This window comes from Callorhinchus milii, unplaced genomic scaffold (genome assembly GCF_018977255.1).
Source record: "Callorhinchus milii isolate IMCB2004 unplaced genomic scaffold, IMCB_Cmil_1.0 Scaffold7, whole genome shotgun sequence".
In the NCBI taxonomy this organism is placed as follows: domain Eukaryota; kingdom Metazoa; phylum Chordata; class Chondrichthyes; order Chimaeriformes; family Callorhinchidae; genus Callorhinchus; species Callorhinchus milii.
Window position 1 is genome coordinate 26,324,681 of NW_024704748.1, and position 23,628 is coordinate 26,348,308.

At 45.1% G+C, this 23,628-nt stretch overlaps 1 protein-coding gene across 22 annotated transcripts in view; it reads left to right on the top strand.

Moving 5' to 3' along the window:
• tcf7l2 (transcription factor 7 like 2) overlaps positions 1-23,628 on the top strand; it is a 132,009-nt gene that overhangs the window by 42,516 nt on the left and 65,865 nt on the right. For all 22 annotated transcript variants that reach the window (XM_042336633.1, XM_042336639.1, XM_042336638.1 and 19 more), the window contains exon 4: positions 11,124-11,225. In XM_042336633.1, the coding sequence (XP_042192567.1) occupies positions 11,124-11,225 (102 nt within the window). The remainder of the gene's footprint in view (positions 1-11,123; positions 11,226-23,628) is intronic.

A 23,628-nucleotide genomic window follows, 5' to 3' on the forward strand; every position in this document is an offset into this window, starting at 1 on the left:
ACAAAAAAAGGGTTATCCAACTTTACGTCAAATGTGCTGACCAGTGAACGTCTGGTGTGAGAGATGCTTCAGTTGGAAGGTTCTAAAATGCATGATTTTCCTCTCTTCGCCCCCCCCCCCCCCCCACCCCTTTGTGCTGACTCTTTAAGAATTCTGCACAGAAAGAGTTGGAATGGTCTTAATAATAATAACCCTGGCATTTGATACAGCGCCTTATCACGACTTCCAGACGCCTCAAAGCGCTTCACAGGGTACACTGTAAAAGTGAATTGACTGTATATTTTGTGGGCAGCCAATTGCGCACAGCAGTGTGTCCCACAAACAGACGTGGATTGAGTGACCAAATTCTTGAACAACAACCACCAATTGTATTTCTCACGCAGGACAGCGGCTTGGAGTGCTGTCAAACCAATCCCTAATGGCTGCAGGTCTGGTCCCAGGGCTTCAAACTGCTTTAAACTGCCCCATATTTGGCACAAACAGACCATGTCACTCAAGACATTGGGACCCTGATCCGTCACCAGGTCTTGTTTTTTTTCACAAAATTAAGGTGGCTCATTCCGTCCTGGAAAATTCTGCCTTCAATTGAAAACTAGTTAGTTTCCCCCCCCCTCTCCTCCCCGCTCACAAAAAAAAGCCCTCTCCAAATTTAAAACTGAACCAAAATATTTTTTCATGGTCTTAAGAAAAATATCTTGCAGGCCAAGACTAGGTGGAATTTCAGACCTCCGAATGAATGAATGCTTTTTCTTCCATCCTCCTTCCCCCCACCTCCCATTGCCCCAACTTGAATGACGAGCTTTCTAAGGTACATTTCACCCACAAAATATGCGCCCAATCAATCCACTCTACAGTATATCCTGTGAAGCGCTTTGAGACGTCTCAACGACGCTACATCAACTGCAAGGATTATTACATCCGCAAAGCACAGTAGATGTGCACTGCCCTCCCTTTCGCTCTTTAAAATCCCTTATTTACAAACCTCACATTCTCTTTTTTTCCAAAAGATTGGTGGACTCTGCCTCAACATGGGTTTGGGCAGAGAATTCCACAACCGGACTGACTTTTGTGAAAACTATTGATGGCTCACTCGCGCTCTCTAAAGTCAATTTGAGACAATGGCACAGGTGTGTGTGTACATGAAATGTCCTTTTCTTCCGCACTACCTTCAGGTGCACAAACAAGTATCTAACCCCCTCTTTCTCTCCATGGCAGCTCGGAGGTGGGTCGAGAGAGAGAGGATAAAATAACAGTGATTATTTTGTCGTCCCCCCCCCCCCCTCCCCACTTCTCATTTTCAAGTAAACGCATCAGCCAATTTGCACACAGCAATGTCCCACACGCAGCCATGACCCAATTTATTGGCCGAATGTAGCCAGAGGCTCAAGGCGAAACTCCCTCTCTTTTTAAAAACTAAGTGCGAAGCAAACCGTTCAACCTCCTATTCTGATTCTGCTGTTCTGCTTACGGTTGCGATGAACGTTTATTATTTTGAGAGGTCCATTGGTTTTGTTGAAAATAAAGTGTGGCTTACTGATCAGGCAGTTTACAAATGGATGTGATAAATTAGTAACATGTGTTTGTTCCTCCTTTATCTCCTTTTTTTTCACGCTTTTCTCTCTCTCTCTGTCTCTCTCTCCCCCCCCCCCCCCCCCCCCCCACTCCCCACTACGTGCTGGCACTGTTGTGCTTGGATTAATACAGTTCTTATCCTTGATATTCGTACCGTTGAGAATCACGTTTGCAAGGATAAATTGCCTTTCAAACTCTTTTCAAAGTGTCTGAATCTTGATGATTCTGTGGCAAAAGCGTGCCATCTTCGAGGGGAGGAATGGAAAAGGATTTCCCCTTTTATGATATTCCAATATTTCCCACTGAACCTCAGCTCAGAGTTAGTCTCTTCCCTATCTTGTTGCCTTCTCTCATTGCTTATGCCTGGAAATTGCCAGAAATCTACCTCCTCCAAAGGCAATGACGCTGCCACCACCATGATCTCAATCTGATACGGTGTCGGGATTGAGTCCTATTACCATATGCAGTTAAAAACTGCCTCCACCCCCCACCACTCTGCCCCCTCCACGATATAAAGATAAGAATTGCATTTTATAGCACCTTATCAAGTCGTAATGACTCAGGAACCTGGTGCTTTGCAAATACTGTTTTGTTGGGAAACGTGGCAGTCCTTAGCGCAGGCAACGTGACTGACCAAGTAATTGGGAGGATTACTGGATCAGGACAGCCGGTTGAACTTCCTTCTCTCTTTGAGATCTTTGAGGTCCAGTTGAACCTGTCGATGGGAACCTTGGTTTCTGGACTCCTCCCAAAAGATGGCATCTCAGACAACGCAGCGTTCCCATTGTACTGCGCAGAACTCTCAGCCTGTACTCATAAATCCTAAACCCACACTGCCTGGCCAAAAGTGTGAGTTCCACCCACTGTGCCTGCATTTTGGAAAGAACCAAGGCCACTGTTTGTGAATGAAGTTCGCTCTGAATCTCCGATGCGTTTTTTTTAAAAAAACACAATTTTGTAACTTGAGGGATGAGGTTTCGCTCTTCGCATCTCAGTGTTTGTTTCAGGGGACTGTGTGCTTTGAGGCTAGTGCAGATGATCTCACCAGTGTCCACCGTAAACTGCAGTCATCCAGTCAGTACAGACTCGTCAAAGACGTGAGAATGAACTGGCTCTCGTTTTCCGTCCGCCGACAAATCACTACGCTTCGCAGTAAGGTCCTGTGAAGCACTGTGACATTTCACCGGCATGATAATTCGCTGTATCAAATGCAAAGATTATTATTATAGTAAGATGGGGCTGATTGTCTTCCAAATGTTAACTTTACCAATTTTTAAATCAAACCGAAACTTTCAGTATTGCTAAAATGTTTGGTTAGTTTAAGGGTATCTGTTGCAGGGTTGATTTCAGCGTGTTGGCTAGCTTGATTTGGATGTACAGCGAGGTTCAAGTCGACTTGTGAACGCACCCCTTGAGATTTCCGACTCTTTATTCCACAAACGCCGGGATTTAGCTCCGTGGCTCCATACTCCGCGCTGATTCCTAGCACAGTTTCTTTCCTCTGCGTTCAGCACACGTGATCCGAGGACACACTGGAATGGGTGTGCCTGGGATTTTTTTTTGTTGGGAGAGCTTTTGCGATTGTAATTTGTTTTCGAGGGAAACAATTGTACAGGTCTGATGCAGGGATAAGTGCACATTCCTCACAGTTACCCCCTACACCGAAGTTTCCCTCTGACTGTCGACTTCCTTTCAATCCATCTCAGTGGTTTGTTTTGTCTTTTTGTGTGTGTGTGTGTACTTGAAGGATTTAATGACCAGTTTGAGGGAGCGCACTGTTTAACAATAATAGGCAGAGGCTTCTCTTTCTTTGTAGGTAAGCAGTTTGGGTTTATTGGTAGCAAATTAAGTTTACTTCTTAACGCTGCCTGAATAATGCTATTTAAGTTGAATAAGATGCATTATTAATATGTGGCGGTGGGGTGGGGGGGGATGGTAGAGAAGGGGAAAAATGCCTGACATGATTCCAGTCGTTGGCGAGAGGTCTCTTGGAAATCCTGGAAAAATTGGCAAGCGAATGCAACCATTCGCTCAAAAGTTTGGGGTTGCCATTGGGGAAATGCAAAGGAGGTGAACACTGGAACGTCTTGTCCATAAGGAAAATCCGAGACTAATCTTTCAGCTCAGGGTTAGGTGAGTGTGAGTGCCTGGTTAGTTGATTTCCCTCCATTATCCTCCGAATCCTTCTGATCAGGTCACAGAAGTGAGAAATGCCTACGAAGAGCGATGCACAAGAAGAGTTTAAAAATTGCTGGAAAAAAAGTGGCTGAATTTTTTTGATCAACTGGATTTTTCTCCCAGGAACCTGGTCCGCAATCCCCCAAATCTCCACGGCTTTTTGTGGGACGCTGCTGTGCGTAACTGGCTGCTGAATTTTGGTCACAAAGTACGCAGTCACTCCACTTTACAGTAAATAACAGTAAACAACTGGAGGTGTTGATCATTTGATACGCTGCATTCTGCAGATAAAATGAAGCCACTTGTGGAATCTTTGCTACTTTTAACTTGCTTTAAGAGATTAAGTTCAGGGAAATGTTCAAAGCAACATCTTTTCGTTTTGTCAAGTTGTTCATTTTCCTGTGAATTAAATATCCGTCAAATGTTGGATGGGATTGGGGGCTGTTTGGGTAATAATAATAATCCATTACTGTTGCTTTGGCAATTGGCTGCCGCGTTTCGCCCTCAAATAAACAGTCACTGCACTTTACAGTGTATTCTGTGAAGGGCTATGAGACGTCTCAAAGACGTAATCAGGCGCTACATCAAATGTAAGTATTATTATTATACTACAATTATGATGATGTGATGGTTGACTTCTCTGATGGCTGTCTGCTTTCTTGTTGGTCAGCCGGGTGTCTGACACATGTGGAACTCCATCACCGTTGCTCAAGAGTCTCCAAACCGAGCTGAGATTTCCGTGCATCCCACCTACACACGGAAACCCCAGAGCCAGATTGTTGGAATGGAATGCTCTCTCTCTCTCTCTCTCTCTCCCTCCCTGGAGGGACCTATCCTGCTTACCTAATTCTGGAAAGGATTAGGCGCAGGTTGGCAAGAACTAAGGCTTGGGGGGATCCCAGAGTGTGCGTTGGGGGGTAACTGCTGGAGTCTAACCAGCTAAAACCACACAGCTTACCATTGATATCGCTATTTGCACGCAGACGAGCCAGTGGGCGGCTGTCTATCTGTATGAGAGATCAGCCAACCCACTGCCAGAGGTGACAACAATTCTAACCTCAGTGGCATTGCTTGTTTGAGTGAATCTCGATGCCTGACTAGATAGCAGTGTCCCCTCCCATCGGGGGTGGCAGCGCTGACTTGTAGCTGCAGGTTTTGCCAGTCAGGAAGTAAACAGCGAGTGAACCTGAGGTCATGTCCTGCTCAACGCTTCCGTCCCAACCTCTTGGCACCAAGACAATTTGTGCAACTTTGCGTTTGCCGGGTTTTTAAAGCTGATCTGATGGGTCAATTCTCGTCGCCGAGCCCAGGGTGGCACTCACAGCCTTGTGGCCGGCCGTTCGGCTCGTGTTGCGACTTGCCTTTGAGTTGCAAGTGAGAGCCTTCTGAGTGTCCCTCGTGCCGTCCGTTCCACCCGCCACACGTGCTGCGCTTTCAGCCACTACGCCCCGAAACTCTGCAACACTCTTCCTCTATTCCCACCGCCCCTCCCACCGTCTCAGTGTCGTGCTCTGCCACTGTCGAGCGCTCTGGGAAGCTGCCCTGTGTGGTGAGGGGTGGGGGGGGGGGGGAGGCACCATGTAAATGCAAGTTGTTGTTGTGAAGTCGAGGCGAGACCCTTGACAGCCGAGTTGTTGAGCAATGTTCGGGAGCTGCTCCAGGAACCAGTTGCTTCCAACGTAACTGCGGGCCTAACTCAACCCAAATTTAAGCAGAGCGAGTGCCTATACATCAAGCAGCAGTTTGATTTGCATGTAGTTAAGCGAGTGCTGTGACATTCTGTTACGGTGAGTGGCTGAGTGGAGTGTAGCTGCTGTACTGGGGCCAGATTGATGGAGTAGATTAGGGAGTGCCTCCCGCCGCTGCCATACAATGGAACCAGGTCCTATAAGGAGCTTAGTGGTAAGATCTATGGGTGGTGCCAGACTGCAGCCTCTATTTCATTATTCGAAGGGGGGGGTCCTGCTAGAACGTTGGGTTTCTACCTCTCTCTTTATTTCTTCGCTCGCTCACTCACTCACTCACTCACTCGCGCGTTTCGCCCCTCAACACACACAGTCACTAGACTTTACGGTGCGTCCTGTGAAGCGCTTTTGAGACGCCTCGAAGACGTGATAGGCCGCTGTATCAAATGCAAGAATTATTATTATTATTATTATTATTCTGTCAGGGTTTTCCTCGCTGCTCTTGCGCTGCGTTGACTGTGCTGTTGCCTGCAGGCTCGGATTCGCAGAGTTGGGCTGAACGATGCGTTAAAGTTGCCCTCCTGTCTCCCCTCCTGGGCGGATTACCACCTCGAAGAGGTGCCTTTTCTCTCTCTTGCGTCCTGAGACAGGAATGTAAATAACGTCTCTGCCATTTCTCTCCCTCTGCCCTTGGGGCACCTGGTGTGTACAGTCTGCAGACTCCAAGGCTACCAGTGACCAGGAAAGGAACGCCTGATTTGCCTGTTGCTAAATTGAAACCAGCAAATTCTTACCGGCCGCTTGTTGAATGTAGGGGCTCCACGATGTAAATGCAGCCTTGAAACGTTGGCGTGTGTGCCTGTGGACATTGGTCACCTCGTCGCTAATAATGATAATAATAATCCTTGCATTTGAGATAGCGTCTCATCACGTCTTCGCGACGTCTCAAAGCGCTTCACAGAATATACGCAAGAGCCAAGGCTTGGGGGAGCGAGCCCAGAGTGTGCGTTGGGGGTACTGTTGGGTGTCTAAGCAGCTAAAAAAAACCTCACAGCTTGCCGTTGATGTTGCTGTCTGGCCAGCTTTCCCGCTGCTCGTCCAGCGAGGTACCATTTGACACAGCACAAGTTGCAATTGGCTGTAACTAATGGAATGGATTGAGCTTTCAAGTTAACGAGGACAAAAATCTTCCGATCCGCTGGTGTGTGTTGTGTTTTTTTTAAAAAAAACGTATATTTTATATCAAATGACTAAAAAGGAAAATGTCGCCTTTCTGTTTTGTGTGTGCCAGGGCGTGAGGTGTGTCTAAAGAAACTTAGAAACAGGATAAGGCCATTCAGCCCCTCGAGCCTGTGTCCCCGTTCTATAAGATTGTGGCTGATCTGTACCCCAACTCCAATTACCCCCCCCCCCACTTTGCCCCGTATCCCTGAATACCCTAACCTAACAAATATAGCTGCCCATTGAGTTTATTTCGAAAGGAACACACGCTCTAAGTCACCTTAGAAACCGGTTTCAGATTTAAGTACATTTAAGCCCTACCTACATTTTGCTGTTCTGTCATAGATTTGACAAACAGTGTATTTTTCAATCAAACTCTTTCTCTCCCCCCACCCCCACCCCCTCCCCGCACTGTTTTCTGTACTAATAGAAAATTTACCTTCCCCAGAAATCACTCTTTGTGGCGTTCTTTCCTTCTTCTTGTCATTAAACCTTTTGACCTGCGTTTCCTTCGTACTTTCCTCGTCTACCTGGCATATAAACTGTGTACTGTGCCTGTGTACTGTGTGCAGAAAGCATGGGGCCTCAGCAATTATCTGGGGTCTGTTTCCATTGTGTGAGTGAGTTGTTTGTGGGGTGGTTACCACGACGTAAGTCTTTAGGACCGGCTCGGGCCCATCTGGTTCTAGTTATCTCTCTCCGCAGTAGGGCTGAGTCTCATTTCCTCACACTCTCAAAGCCCTACAAGCAATGATCTTGTTATGCCTTAGCGTAATTGAAAATTACATGTTGTGCAGACTCGCGGCACTAAAATGCAGACACATAAAACATTATGTGGTTCAGGTAATGACATGGGGAAAAATAAGTTACACAGGTAATAAAGTTAAGATACCCGGGGAAAAAAAAATGCAGCCAGATTAGTGTGTTCGGAATGGAATCTTCCGGGTTTTTTTTTTTTTACAGAGTGGGGTCTTTTCTCTGCAGTGTTTTTTTGGCCCCGTGTTTTTTTTTTGTTACGTGGCCAACTGTTAACTAAATTCCGAAAAAAGCTGTAGCGAGTTTAAGACCTATCTTCCTTCCACTGGCTTCCTCTGCACAAATCCCTGTGATAAGTAACTTGGCTTAAAGCGCTCTGCACTCAACGATTGTTCAAGTGACCCGGGCTGCAGAGTTGAGAGAATTGCAACAAAGACAACCTTTCTTTCTGCGTGCGCGAGCGAGCGTTATCGCGTCACATTAACCCGTTGAGGACTTGTGACGTTTATGTAGAGGCCCTCGCTCAGGGTAGAGGGGGGGGAGGCACCGGCCAAAGAGGAAGGTCTTTCGGCACAACCTGAAAATGGGGGGAAGGAAGGGGGCCAAGATGGAGGGATAGAGGAAGAGTATTCCAGGGTTTCGGGGCGTAGTGACCGAAAGTGCGGCTCCAATGTTTATCATAATCACCCACATGTAGAAACCCATCGAATATCCAGACCAGATTGAGTTCCACATGTGTATGGCATGGCAGCTGAGGTGAGCTGGGGTAGGGGAGGAGATCCCTATACTGATGTGGGAAATAATAATAATAATAATAGTAATAATAGGGAAAGGGGGAAGAGTACTTTTTTTTTAAAAGATGTGGTGTAGAATAGCGAGGCTTTATTATAATAATAATTATCGTACTGAACGCCAGATCCATTTACGCCTAACCTGGGAGTTCTCAGTCCAATACTATTCCACAACACTTGACGTTGCTTTCCTTGGGGAGGGGAAGCAAAATCCCAATCCGAATCCAAAATGGACAGCTCATAAAAAGAACGTAATTATTATTTGTGCGTCTGTTCTGTGAATGTCCAAAGGAATTTGACCAAATAAACTACTTATCTATCTCCTCAGGAGGTGCCAGGGTTCCGTATCCTGTGTTCCCAACTGGATCCTACGAAACAGTTCATTTTATATATATATATATAATATATAATTGCAGTTTAGATTCCCAGAAATGGTTACAATTCAACAATAGGCTTATTTACTGAGTGCGGGATTACTTTACTGGCTGAAGATCAAAAATGTTAATCTTGCAAGGTTTTTCAAGGGAAAATTAGACGCAAAGTAGGAGTGTCGTAAAGATAATATTGTGAGGAGAGAAAACGGATTTGTGTTTTTTTTTTCTTTTTGCACTCCCAATTATTTTCTCCTCCCTTCCTTTTTGCCTCTTTCTATTGGTTCTGTTTTCTCCGGGCACTGTCATGGTGTTGAGTGAATACTTGACCTAGTGGGAAGAGGGTAGAGAGGGAGAATAGGGCATCACAGCCAAATCTGTGGCCAGATGCCCTAACGGTGAACTTAGTCAAAAAAGCCATTGGAGGCAAAGGGCAAGCAATTGGGTAGCATTGACGCGAAATAGGTTGGGTATAGCCAAAGCGACAAGATACCGTTGGAATAATTGTGCGGAAATAATCGTTGAACAAAGCTGGTTCCTGTAAACAAACATCTGTTGGTGCGGTGTAAGGATTCTTCCTGCAATTAGGGACAAGTGGTAAGATTCCTTACCCTGGGGGTGGAATTGTGATAAATATTTCATAATTTGGGGAGGGTTTCAGCCTGCTGCTCCACGATTTATTTTAACCAGTGTGATAAAGAGGGAAAGTGCATGACGCTTGCTCCAATTAATGGAACTACAGTAACCTGAGGGTGCTTCAGGTTGAATGTGGTCCGAGCTGGTGAATTAATGCTGGCTATACAACCTCCAGGGTAGCTCACTAAGATCTATCCCACTGTACAGCTCAGTAACTCTTTCAAGTCAGTGCTATGATGACGATAGCGTTTAATGCTTGACCAGAAACGTTCGCAAATTGAAAGTAGTGGACGGAAGAAAAGCTAGAAAGATCCTCCTTCCACTTTTCTTGCGAGCTTCTGAGATGGTTTGATGGGGAGACTTTTAAGATATCAAAGATCCCATGGCGGAGTTGTGAACGAATGAAGTTTCACCCCCGGTGTTTTGGCCATCGATTCACAGTTACTACATGTCACAGGAACTGTCAGTCCAGCACTTAGAGATGTTTCAACCTTATATAGGCGCAATGTCAAAGAGGAGGAGTAGGATGATGATAATAATGATTATAATTATACCCGGCAACTTGGGGCTGGCCTGATCGACGTCATCGGTCTTTCCTGTACAATCCAATGTCACGCAATGGAGTTTCCAAATGCACAACAAATGTCAGGAGACTAAGGTCTAAATAGTGATTTTTATTTTCCTCCTTGAAGTATCGAAAGTTGTTTTACAATAATAAATTGAGAGGATGCATTTTGGAGCTCCCCGATTTTTATTATCCGTGATCCGAGGAGTCCTATAGCTCAGTGGTTAGAGCGCGAGCGAGAGGACCTGGGTTTGATTCCCGGGCAGGGCGAAACGTTGGGCAAGTTTCCTTACTCCACACGTCTCTGTTTACCAGCAGTAAATAAGAACCCGGTTGTTAGTCGATTGGCGGATCCCTTTTCTGGGGATAAAAATTCCTTTTTAAAAAAAAATTGGTCACTCATTCCACTGCTGTGCGCAATTGGCTGCCGCATTTCGCCCACAAAATATAGTCAAATCACTTTACAGTGTCTGGAAAATGTAATAAGGCGCTATATCAAATGCAAGAATTATTATTATTATCAAACCGGGGAACGGCAAGAAGACGGTTGTCCCATTAACATCCGAAAGTTCAACCCCCAGCTTTCCAAAGATTTCAACTAGAATTATGTTAAATAATTCAAATGATAATGAAAATATCCAAACCAGAGACTCCAAATGTGAAATGACAACTCCTGCTTGTGTGGCAGAAGTGTGGCAAGCTGATCTGTGTGGGAATGCCACTCTCTGACATGACCTTCTTCTGGAAAGGTGTTCCCAGGGGATGTCGTTCCTGACACCTTTGATCTGTCCGGGCTGAATCCTACTAGAACCAGTGCAGATTTAGCAAGTGGGCAGATCTGGTCAGACGAGTGAGGAGCTTTCGAAAGTGGTGGAGAACCTGGATTTGAATGGAATGGGCAGATTCTAAATAATAATAATAATAATAATAAATTAGACACTCGATCCACGACCGTCTGCGGGACGCTGCTGTGCGCAATTGGCTGTTGCGTTTCGCCCACAAAATATACAGTCGATTGACTTTACCGTGTATTCTGTGGAGCGCTTTGAGACGTGTCGAAGACGTGATAAGACGCTGAATCAAATGCAAGGATTATTATTATTATTATTATCCTCTTTTGCTAACGCCAGCAAATGTATCCATTACGTTACGCCTGTTTCTATTTGCACTATTATTAACCAAAATGAAATGGTAATTATTGTTGATTGCAAACGTTTGATTTGGTTGAAAAAAATTCATCTTCATGTTTTCATTTTGTCTTTGTTTGTCCCATGTGTATTTTTCGAGGGATTTTTTTTATTATTATTATTATTTTAATCATTTTCCTTTTATTGTTTCTCATTTCCAGTACCTGCAGATGAAATGGCCATTGATTGATGTACAGGCAGGGAGCCTACAGGGTAGGCAAGGACTCAAGGATGCTAGGTCCCCATCTCCAGCACATATTGTTGTAAGTAATGGCTGGATTTCATCTTCTTTTCCTGATTTTCCGGATTTTAATTGGGTTTTGCAGGCGATGTACACGGTAGAATTCCAGGAGCCGTGTGATACGTGACACTTTGCAATCACGATAATGCTTACAGAAAGGGTCTGGACTGCAAGCTTTAACCTTTGAAAGGGGGGAATAATTCGCCCCTTCCTGCATCTAACGTGATCTTGTGCAAGGCTGGTTAACGATCTCTTTCTGCAGCTCTGATATCCGGGCTCGTCAAAATATCCTGAACTCGATATTCCGCCACCCCACGTGAAGGCCGCTGTATAAGCCCTGGTTGTCGTCGTCGTGTTTCAACCGATGACTGTAAAAGATTGGCCTTTTTTTCCACACCATTAAGGAGCAGGGGCTCGGCACAAACATTTTGTGGGGCGTGGGGGGGGGGGGGGGGGGGGGTGAGAAGGGAAGGAACTACATTGTGGTTTTAGCTCAGAGGCTGTTGGACTGGATTTCATGTTGAGAATCTTTCAGATGGTCTTTGTACATTGATAGAAGTCTCTCAGGGTGACTTGTCATCATTTCCCCTCTGTCACCCTGTCTGTTTGTGAGACTGATTAATCGCACGGCGTGGAGTAATAGTCAACCACAACAACAACTTGCATTTACAAAGCGCCTCTCGTGCAGGATAGAGTCCAGAGCGCTTGACAGTGGCGGAACATGACTCTGATCGGGGGTTGGGGAGGGAGAGGTGGCCATAGGTCAGGTCAAAGAGGAAGGTCTTCTGGTATTATCTGACGATGGGGAAGGAAGGGGCAAGGCGGAGGGAAGTGTCGAGTTAAGAGTGTTCGTTCCAGAGTTTCAGGGCGGAGTGGCTGAAAGTGCCGCTGCCAATGGCGGAACGGAGGTGCGAGGGACATTCAGCAAGCCGGAGCCAGTCGAGTAATAGTCCAAAGGATCCCATTTTTTTCCGTTGCCTGCAATGGGACATGTGTCTGCAAAAAGTGTCGGGCATTTAGGCCCCATTATCTTCTCGGATCCAGTCCAAAGGTGGTGGGGGTGGTGGGGCAGGGGGAATAAATGGCGCTGAGTGGGAGCAGGCCTCGGTGATGCAGGACTGAGCGCTGTTGCCGCAAAAACTCCTTGAGTGACGCGGATCATAATGTTTCCAGTTTTTTTTTCTCTCCTGCTCGCTGGCACGGTTTCCAGCAGTATTTCTGCTCTGTATGCACAAGCGCAAGTGAACTCTGAGTGATGTTCTTCGGTCTGCTTCAGCGGCAGTCTGAACGCTGAACATTAGGTTATTCTTTGACCCCAATTATCATTCAGTGTATTTGTCCCCCCCCCCACCACCACCACCACATCTCGTGGAGTCCTGTAGCTCAGTGATTAGAGCACTCGCTTCGCAAGCGAGAGACCTGGGTTTGGTTCCCGGGCAGGGCGAGACCTTGGGCAAATTTCCTTGCTCCACACGCCTCTGTTTACCCAGCAGTAAGTAAGTTGTTAATCAATTGGCGGATCACTTTTTCGGGGGTAATAATCCCTTCAAAAAAATAATAATTTGGTCACTCAATCCACGGCTGTTTGTGGGGACGCTGCTGTGCGCAATTGGCTGCCGGGTTTTGCCCACAAACTATAAGCCTATTCACTTCACAGCATATCCTGAGAAGCGCTTTGAGATGTCTCAACGACACAATAAGCTATTTTTAAATAGCTTAAGTTTCCACTTAAGCTATTTAAAAATGTCTATTTTTTGGCAAATGTCTTTTTTTTTAAAAAAAAAGGAGAATCAACTGAAACGGTAACCCGGTGAGCATTTTACTGTCGCTCTGAAGCGTTTAGAAACCTCTGTGATCACTGTTTGCATTCCGAGTGGCTGATTGAACCGCACAATGCAAGTAATTCTTCCGCACCCCACCTCCCTCTCTCTCTCTCCGTCACACTGTCCACGCTCCATACCTGTGGCTACACTTGATGTGTTATTTTCCGTACTTTTAAACGCGAGAGGAACATTGGCGGGGAAGGATGTGCAAGCAATTCCCGTTACTAGGGAAACATGCCGTTCCGATCTTAAATTTGACCATGGCGCTTTTGCATGCTGTTTAATTTGTTTATGTAGAAAATGACTAGCATTCATTTGGCAACTCCTTTATGTAGCGGAATTCTTTAGGAGACTGTCGTGCAGGTTTTGACAGTAGCCGTAATGTTTGGGAACTATTATGGAGTGAGATTTTTTCCCCCTTCTTTTTAAAAAAAAACGAATTAAACCATTTTGCGTGCGGTTTTTCGCAGCAAAACTTTACATCTTTCAGTGTCCGATGAGATTTACTGTGATCTACTGAGAGGAAAAAGATCCCAAGTTTGATTATATGGCAGTATTTCCCGCCCCCACCACCACGCGCACACGACACACGTGCACTGTAAATTCACAATCATATATCCATGTCAGAGCCAACAAGTTCTCTTCCCCCCCCCACCACACCCCGGTCATTCACTTCATGGCTGTTTGTGCCTACAAACCACTGTCAGTACACCTCACAGTTAAAAAAAACTGTGAAGCACTTGAGACATCTCGATGATGGGCTTGGGCGCTATATCAAATGCAGGGTTTCTTAATTCTATTGCACATGCAAACGCGCTGCTTTGTGTATGCACTCATTTATATACACGTACGCTCGCACTTGCTAAACTATCACACGGCTATTAGCCGTGACTGTCGACTCCCGGCCTTTACAGGAATGTTCTACCACCTCCCAGATAACGAGGTGTGAGGTTGTGAAACATCGATATACGACAATTATCCAAATCCAAGCACAATGCTGTGTGTTTTATTCCTCTCCTCTCTCTCTCTCTCTCTCTCCTCTCTCTCTCCTCTCCCCCAGATGCTGTTTTACATATTGCAAAAAGTTGTAAGCTCTTGAGTTTGCAATTTGGCTGCTGTATTTGGCCCACAGAATGTACAGTCAATTCACTTTGCAGTATATCCTGCGAAGCGATTTGAGATGTTTCAAAGGAGTGATAAGGCACTGTATCAAATCCAAGGGTTATTATTCTTATTGCTTGAGCAAACATTTGTATTTATTCTTTGGAATCCACTAAAGTGTAAGAAGTTTGCCTTCAAAACACTGCTTTTAAAATCCAAATCTACATTCACTGGACTGTGGTTTAAAGCCAACTCCCTCCCTCCGAACAGATAATGATATAATAACCCTTGCATTTGATACAGCGCCTTATCACCCCGTTGGGGCATCTCAAAGCGCTTCGCAGAATGTACTGCAAAGTGAATTGACGGGGTATTTTTTGCGGGCAAAATGCTGAGGGAGATCATTTTTAATGTAGCTCTTTGTTCTGATCGGATTCAAACGTTACCCTGTGCTTAATCAGAGCACTCAAACGCTGACTCCACGAAGATAAATACCAGCGAATTTTTTCTAGGAATTGAAAACTGAAATTATCTTTTAAAATAGACTCGTCGGAAACATGTTCCCAGCTTGTGTGAAGCTCCAAGCTCCTTGTTGCTGAATGTTGCTATAAATCCCTTCTGGCAAATTAAAGATAGTAAGTTCAGTGTGCTTGATAAGATGTTGCTGATATGTACATGGATTATATAAAAAAAACGCCTTAGGTTCAGTGTCTTTAGACATAGACGAGGATAGCATGACTTATTATGAGTAGGCAACAGTGTTCTGATAATGAAGGTAATAAAGGTTATTTAAAAAATCATAAAATTGGTCACTTCAATCCACGACTGTTTGTGGGACGCTGCTGTGGTGCAATTGATTGCCGTGTTTCGCCCACAAATACACAGTCAATTGACTTTGGAGTATATTCCGTGAAGCGCTTTGAGCTGTCTCGAAGCCGTGCTAAGCCGCTGAATCAATTGCGAGGATTATTATTATTATAGGAACGTCTGAAAAAAATACTTTTTCTGAAAAAGGTGGGGAAGAGGAAAGGGAGAGAGAGGGAAGAGGTCAGATCTGATACTAAATGTGTTTCTGATGCCTCTTGTCGTGAAAAAATGACTGTGATCTGATCATTATTGCACAGAATGACCGTGTCCTATTGGGCCTCGCATTCCAGATTAATTACCTCCAAGTCAACTAACGCAGTCGTTAAGAAAACACCCAATTCGATTGAAACGCATTTTCTTTTGCCAAAAAAAGGCAAACTAAAAGCTCGGGCTAGTGTTTTTTTGTGTGCAATTCAAAAGTAATCCCACCCACTTGAAAAAGAATAAAATAAAATAATGCTCGTTGGCAAGACGTCTCAAAGCACTTTACGGGGTACACTGTACGCGCTCTGGGACGCTACCCCGTGTGAAGGACGCTGTATAAATGCAAGTCGTCTTTGTTGTGAAGTGGAGTGACTGTGGGGTTTGTGGGTGAATAGGACAGCCAATAAAGTAGGTGTGTAGTCGTTCTCTTAATGGATTCCTGGAAGTGCTTCCTCTTTGCTTGGGGCTGCTCAATGGTTCAGGCAAAGGAAGAAGAGATTCCATAACCTATTGGTCAGGGGGGATGTAGAGGGGAGGGGGTTGCACTTGGGGGCAGCCCTGTTCCAGGAAGATTCCAACTGCTGCTATAACGTCCCTCCAGGCCATGTAGCTATGGATTGGTTCTCAGCCCAAACCTTTGACACAACTTTCCCACTCTCCCCTCTAAATACAATGGAGCCCCTCCTGCCCAGAACGCACGGAAGCCCCTGGGCAGGAGGAGGTGGGTCTAGGGGGCTTTTATCAAAGCGAGGGAGGGGTCTGCATAGTGGGGGCAAAGTGGTTTCCGATGAATGTTTTTCTATGTTGTTTAGAGGGAGTAATTTGAATCGACTGTTAGTTTTTCTTTCCTCCTTTCTCCTCCTCCCCTGGCCTCCGCGCTTTCTTATTCAAACACAAAACGTGCAGAGTAAATCAACTGTGACAATTAAACAAGATGGTCAGGCAGCAGGAGCCGCGAGTTTGGAACAATGTCTCATAGGTCTTCAAGAAATGATGATCGATTTTTTTTTTCACTGAGACGACTTTTTTGATCGCCCCGTATATTTTCCCGGGATGATCATCTCTTCCGCAACAATAATACTATTTAAAAACAATAATAATTCGGTCACTCAATCCACGACTGTTTGTGGGACGCTGGCGTGCGCCATTGGCTGCCGCGTTTCGTCCACAAAATACGCAGTCAATTGACTTGACAGGATATTCTGTGAAGAACTTTGAGACGTCTCGAAGACGTGATGAGGCGCTAGATCAAATGCAAGGATTATGATTATTATTAATATCGTATCATGGCCTGGCTGTCTTGGTCGATTTAGATCGCTTCCCAGGACCATTTTACTTGTAGTTTGCAAGTTTTCTTTTTTAACTGCCAGTTCCGTTCTGTTCTGTTCAAAGCGAAACACAGCTCAGAAAAGCAGCGTCTTTTTCACTGGCGACGGTGAATATAGTACCACGTGTTATGTGATGTGTGTCAGAGGTCATCTGATGTGTGATCAAACTGAGTTTTTTTTAAAAAAAAACACAGCACCCCTTTGTGAAATTCTTTTTCTTCGATTATGGTTGTTTTTTTTTCGCCTGCTTCGTGTGTGTGTGTGTGTGTGTATTTCTGCGCTTTTCTTCCCAAAGGAGACGTTACTTAAAGACAAAGTTCTCTGTGTTTGGTAGATGCGCGTGGCTGTCTGTGAATCTCCAGCGCAGCCCCTGAAAGACAGCTGGACAAAGTGGGTAATCAAACTAGTGTGGCAGCTAATGGCATTATTTCAGGAATGTAATGGGAAAGAAATTGCTTCAGACTGTGTCACTTAAGAGTCGTGATTTACAAGTTGCGCCGAGAGACAGCGGCTTAAATAGGAGACTTGCAAGATTTAGAAACTTTTTGTGTGTTTTTTTTTCACAAATTAAATGTAAGTACACACCTGTGGGTCAACACAAAGCAGTCTCATAGAAATGTGTCACTGGCAGCTTAGCACTGTCCTCAATGCTCCTTTTGTTAAGGATTGTATCTGTGCAGCGCGTTTGTCTTAGGGCTTAGTTAGAGCGGGTTTTTCTGGTGTTTGCCACAAGGATGTGTTTCTTTTTAGATGGATTGTTTTCTTTTTAGATGGGGTGGGGGGGGGGTGGCGAGGGCAGGGGGAAAGGGGGAGAGAGGGAGGGAGAAGGCCAGATCTGACACCAAATGTGCTACTGCTGCCTTCAATAGACTCATCGCTCATCAAAAAGTTGGGTCGGGTCGGGGGAACACTCATCGTTTCAGAACGAACCTTGATTGTTTTGTGTGTCTGGGGGTTTGGGGCAGAAGAGGGACAGAAACAGAACCCAATATGTGTTCAATGACGCTATTTTTTTCGGTCTGTGGATTATAATAATCCTTGCATTTGATATAGCGCTTTATTGCATCTTCGAGACATCAGATTGGAGGGCTGGAGGGTGGGGGGGGGGAGGGATTTGGATGGATATTGTTTGTTTGGGAATGTGTGTATGGAATTGAGCACATGATTTAACCAGTGATTTCACAGCAAGGAAGCTGGCTGCTGCCACTGCCTAATGTGAAACAGGACGGTAATGCTTTCAGATTCTGTCAGGACTAACGCTGACCTGCTGAGTGGGAGGGGAACATTTCTGTGTCTCTCAAACCAATTCACCCACGTAAACCCTGGACTATTTTAACTATTTTTTTTATATATTGAAAAGAAAGGGCTTTCAAGTTTAATTTGGCTCCCATCCAGGTATCTTCAACGCTTGACACTGCAGAAAAAGGATTTGAGCAAGTTAGAAATGGGCAGAGAGAGAGAGAGAGAGACGCACACACACACACACTATTGCAAAAAAAATTAAAACTCTTGCATTAGTTGCATCAAACATAAGGGAATTGGCTTGGCCTGTTTATATACCTATAGAAGGGTGTACAGGTGTACGAGTGTGTGTACGTACCTCAAACTTAATAAGCTTGTTCTGATCAAGACCGCTTGATTTCCCTGTTACTGCATAATTTTAATTCAGAGTTTAACTAATGTTATTAATATGAAAGTGGATGAGGAGGTTTAAGGTCTGAGCAGTTAATGAGCAGTGATTGACAGGGTGGGCCTTAATAATAAGTGTTCGGCACAATCAACTTTCTTCAGTTTTTTAAAAAAAATTCCATTTGATAGATTATATGCCAGAACAGCTGTTTCAATGCTGTTATTTAGTCCTGTAGCTCAGTGGTTAGAACACTTGCCTCACAAGCGAGAGGACCTGGGTTTGATTCCCGGGCAGGGCGAAACGCTGGGCAATTTTCCTTACTTCACACGCCTCTGTTTGCCAGCAATAAGTTGGAACCCGGTTGTTAGTCGAATGGCGGATCGCTTTTCTGGGAGTAGTAATCCCTGCAACAAAATAATAGTTTGATCACTCAATCCACGACTGTTTGTGGGACGCTGCTGGACTCAATTGGCTGCTGCGTTTCACCCACAAAATAGACAGTTGCGTGATATCCTCCCGAAATGAAAGGTGCAATATCAGCTGTAAGGATTATTGTTATTCATTATATTCGCTAACAATGGTGAAACGACCGGGTAAATAACACAAGATTATGTTTGGTTCTGAGAGTCCGCCGCAAACGCTAAATTTTCCTATTGAGGTCTTCACAAAGCCATATGTTTGGCATGTCACCAGGGTAAGATAGCCCTGATATCCATGGCATTCAATCATAATGGGAAACCGGGGTAACAAATCAGCCAACACAAAGTATGCTTGAAAGCCGGGAGAATTGACTGTTTGGTGTGCTTTGGCAAGGATTTGGAATCCGCCCTGCAGAGTATTCAAAATGTTGATCGACAATTAGTGTAAAGAGAAGCTGATCAGTGAGTACGTTAAACCTTCCCAAGTCGTATTTTATTCAGCGATGCTTCAAAGGCACTTGTTTTCGTCTTCTAACTGGTTCCTGCAAAACGACAGTTTGCATTGACATCGCTTTTTTTTGTGTCAGGAGGATATCTCAAAGTGCTTCACACAACTGACTGGCAGTCTAAACATTTATTGTGGGGTGGGGTGGGTGGGGGGGGCGGGGGTGAAGAAAGTAACTGAAAGCGTGGTTTAAAAGATATTGTGTCCCCACTCTCTGGAACTCCAGCCCAGAAACCTTCCGACCTAATAATGCGCTTTGAGATGTCTTCCCAGTGTTAAAGCGATCTATAAATATAAACTGTATTGTAATCCCTCCCACCCCTCTCCCCTTCTACCCCGTAAACAAGAAGGTTTTGATCCAGGCGTTTAAAACTCACGGCCAGAATAGCGCAACCAGACATCGAGTTTTTTGTTTAACGTTTTATACTAGAACGAAGAATCTTCTCCTCTCTCCTCTTTGCACCCCCTCCCACCCCCCCATATCCCCGTACGAAATGTTAGCTCGGAGTGTCGCAAGGTCTGACAAGTTAGGTTTGGGCGCGTACAGCCCAGCTCTGGAGGATGATAGACAGGCTTTGGGTTTTCCGAAGAGCGGAATTAACTCGTCCAAAACGAGCGTCAGGTTTCATATGACTGGCAGCAACATGTGATCCGAAGATCTGGATTAGGAAGGACAAAGATGCCTTTTTGAAAACCATTGAAATTTTACAGGATGTGCAGCCAATTCCAGCAGGACGCCTACTTCATGTGAGAACGTTTCAAAGTCCTAGTGTGCGTTCCCGGTTCTACACAGATCTACTTCTGAATCGCTTTAACCTGAGTTAAATTTGATCACTCAATCCATGACTGTCTGTGGGGCACTGCTGTGCGCAATTAATTGGCTGCCCACACAGTGTACAGTCGATTCACTTTACCGTACATTCTGTGAAGCGCTTTGAGACGTCGCAACAAAGTGATAAGGCGCTGTATCGGATGTAAGGATTATTATTATTATAGGTAACAGCCAATGCACATCATTTCGCCCACAAGGTACACAGTTAATCCACTTTACAAAATATTCGGTGAAGCACTTTGAGAATCACTGAGAACAGGAGCATGACACACACAAAAATGTCAGTGCCCAGGGTCACTTGTGGAGTGGACAGTTCTCCCATCGAACCCGTAGATTTGACAAGCAGCGGAGAGATGTGGTTTGATTGTGAATATTTTGTGTGTGTGTGTGTGTGTGTGTGCGTGAGGGCGAGTTTTTTTTTGAGAGCGGCTGCTGCCAACAGTTTACAGGCCGGCGAGCTGGCTGGCTCGCCCGTTTGCACTTGATGTAACATTTCGTCCCACGGGGGGGAGCCTGTTTTAACCCCCCCAAAAGATGCGGTGACCAAACACTCCCAATTTTAAAACCAAATCAGCTGTTTCAAGGCGAGCTATCGAGCCTGTGGAACGAACGCTAGGCTACCGAGGTCACACAGTTAAACACAGCCCTATAGAATGCGCATTGGTACCCGTGTGTGTGTGTGTGTTTGTGTGTGAATCCAGTGCTTGCTAATCGGTGCCTATGTTTTCATACAACATAATGTAATAGAATGCATTGAGGTTGATATTGAGACCATAAACATACAAGTGTCCACAAAGCGCTAATAATCTTTGCATTTGATGTAACGCTTTTCATTTGGGAAGGAAGGACGTCTCAAAGCGCTTCATAGAATTTTTATTGGAAAGTCTACAAACTGACTGTCTACAAACTCATTGCACTCAGCAATGTCCCGCAAACAGCAGTGAAGTCGATGATCAATTTTACTTGGCGGATTGTTGGCCAGGACACTGGGAGGAAGCTGCCTTCTATTTTCGAGTCGTGCCACGGAATCTTTAACGTCCACCTAATCAGGTTGAACAAGACCTCGGTTTAACATCTTACCCAAAGCACGGCACCTCCGACAATGCTGTGCTCCCCCCACCTTGAACGGTCAGCCTAGACTATGAACTCAAATGTTCCCAATGTAGGGCTTGGAACCTACAACCTTTCCTGTGCGCTACCAACTAGGGCTGGCCCCTAGATTTGCTATCAAATGCAGTTACTGTATTGTTAGGCAAATGGTAGTTGCTGTAGACCTCTTGCCTTAATTGAAGTGAGGAACATGAAGGTAGCTATTTGCTTTATTGTGGTTTGAGCCGATTAATCATAGGGCAAGGCTTGAAGCAGAGTAGACCTCTCAGCAGCCCTGTCCCCAGCTGAAAACTGCACGCAGTGGTACAAAAAAAGGGAAGATCTCTTAAATTTTCTCTCTTAAGAGAAAGGTCTCTGGGCGTATTGCCAGAATAGTTGTTCTGCATTGTTACAGTAATTACCTGTTGAGAGAAGTGGGGCCATTCTGAATTTAAGTAGTCCTTGACCTTTTCCTAGTTTCTCTTGGAATAGTGACGCCGATTTGCAGTAGAAAACTGACCGTGTTCAAGGCTGGAAATCTTTGATACCTCTGAAAATCTCCCAAGATATTTTGTGTTCAGCTTCTCCGTGTGGGGGGGGGGGATGGACTCTTTAACCCTTTGAAGGCTCTGGTGGCATTTAATTTCTGGCAGGTTTTATTTATTCTGAGTGCCCAGGACAGAAATAATCACCCTTAACTACTTACTTAACATGTTTTTTTTCTTGTAAAGTGTAGTGACTGTATTTTGCAGGCAAATACCCTTTGGTTCCAATTTGCCAATTGTCCTCTTTCCTTACTCTTTTCCTTTCGTCTTCTTTTTTCCCCTCTTTCCTACCCTTCCCCTTTCTCCTCCCCCCCCCCCCCAAAAAAAAAAAGTTGCTGTGCTATAGTTCCATGAAATCCCCCAGATAAAACTGGCCATTCTTTTCACAGGCCATTGCTGTGTGCAAATTAATTAATACAGTCACTGCACTCGACAGTAAATCGTGGGAAGTGCTTTGCGACATCTCGACAACATGTTAAGGCACTATATCAAACGCAAGGATTATTATTTATCATTATTTTGGGAGTGTTAACATTGCAATATCTGGCCTAAGGTGTAAATGGCCAAAAGCATTATTCAACTGGGGAGGAAATTGCAGCTTCTGGTTGGATTAAGAGAGCAGCAGCAAGACTGCTCATCTCCCTGCTTCTGGTCAGTTTACTATAACTTTAGTGCGGTGGCTCAGTGGTTAGAGCACTTGCCTCGCAAGCCAGAGGGCCTGGGTTCGATTACCGGACAGGACAAAATGATGGGGAAGTTTCCTTACTCCACACATCTCTGCCTATTTCGCAATAAGTAGGAACCCGGTTGTTAGTTGATTGGAGGATCGCTTTTCCGGGGATAATGATCCCTTTTAAATTAAAAATAATAATAATAATTTGGTCACTCAATCCACGACTGTTTGTGGGACACTGCTGTACGCATTTGGCTGCCGGGCTTCGCCCGCAAAACATAACAGTGAATTCACTTAACAGTATAAACCAAATGCAAAATACTGCAGATGCTAGAAATCTGAAACAAAAACAGAAGTGGCCGGGAACACTCAGCAGGTCAGGCAGCATCTATGGAGAGAGGAAAGTGAGTTCCACGACCCTTCGTCAGAATTGGGGCACGTTGGGAGGGAGAGGCTTTTAAGGGGTAACAGAGAGGGGGTGAGGTAGGACAAGGAAGACAAAAGAGAAAATGGGGTAGAGGACAGGGGAGGATAGGTTAAATGGGTGTTAATGATGCAAAACAAGGGGTGGGGGGTTGCAACAAAACAGGGGAATAGAGATGTTAATACTGCAGGACAAAGTGGGGGGTGATATTACAACAAAACAGAGAACTTTACAGTATATCCTTTGAGACTTTGCGAAGCCGTGATCAGGCGCTGTATCAAATGCAAGGATTATTATGATTATTTATTATTACTTTATCCGCTCGAACATTGCTCGTGCTGTGTTGTTCTCCTGCGGGAGCTGGCATTCCGCATGCATTCCCCTGCCGAGTGGCAACTGGCTGGATGTTTGCAATCCTGTCTGTGGATCGCATAGCCCTGCCTCCCAGGGTACAGCTGCAAACGCTCCTTCTCTTTCTCACCCCCACCTTCTTCTTCCCCCACTCTCTCCGCACTGACAACCTTGACCTCAAGTTATTTTTATTTCCTTGGAATTTATTGACCGCCACTTTTGGGAGGTTGTCATAGCTGGGGAAACAACAATGGGCAACACACAGTGTCCGTTCTACTCGCCGCTGGTGGAAGGTATGTGCCCATTGGCGCCAATTGGTGGTCTCCAGTAAAGGCTATTGTCTTACATGATGGGCGTTGACACGTGTTTAAATACTGTAAGGCTGTTGTACTGTGGGACTCTGTAGTTCAGCGGTTATAGCACTCGCTTCGCGAACGAGAGGACCTGGGTTCGATTCCCGGGCAGGGCGAAACCTTAGGAAAGTTTACTTATTCCTCCACACGCCTCTGTTTACCGAGCTGTAAGTAGGAACCTGGTTGTCAGTCGATTGGCAGATTGCTTTTCCAGGGGTCATAATTCCTTCAAATAATAAAAAAAAGTTGGTCACTCAATCCACAACTGTTTGTGGGACGCT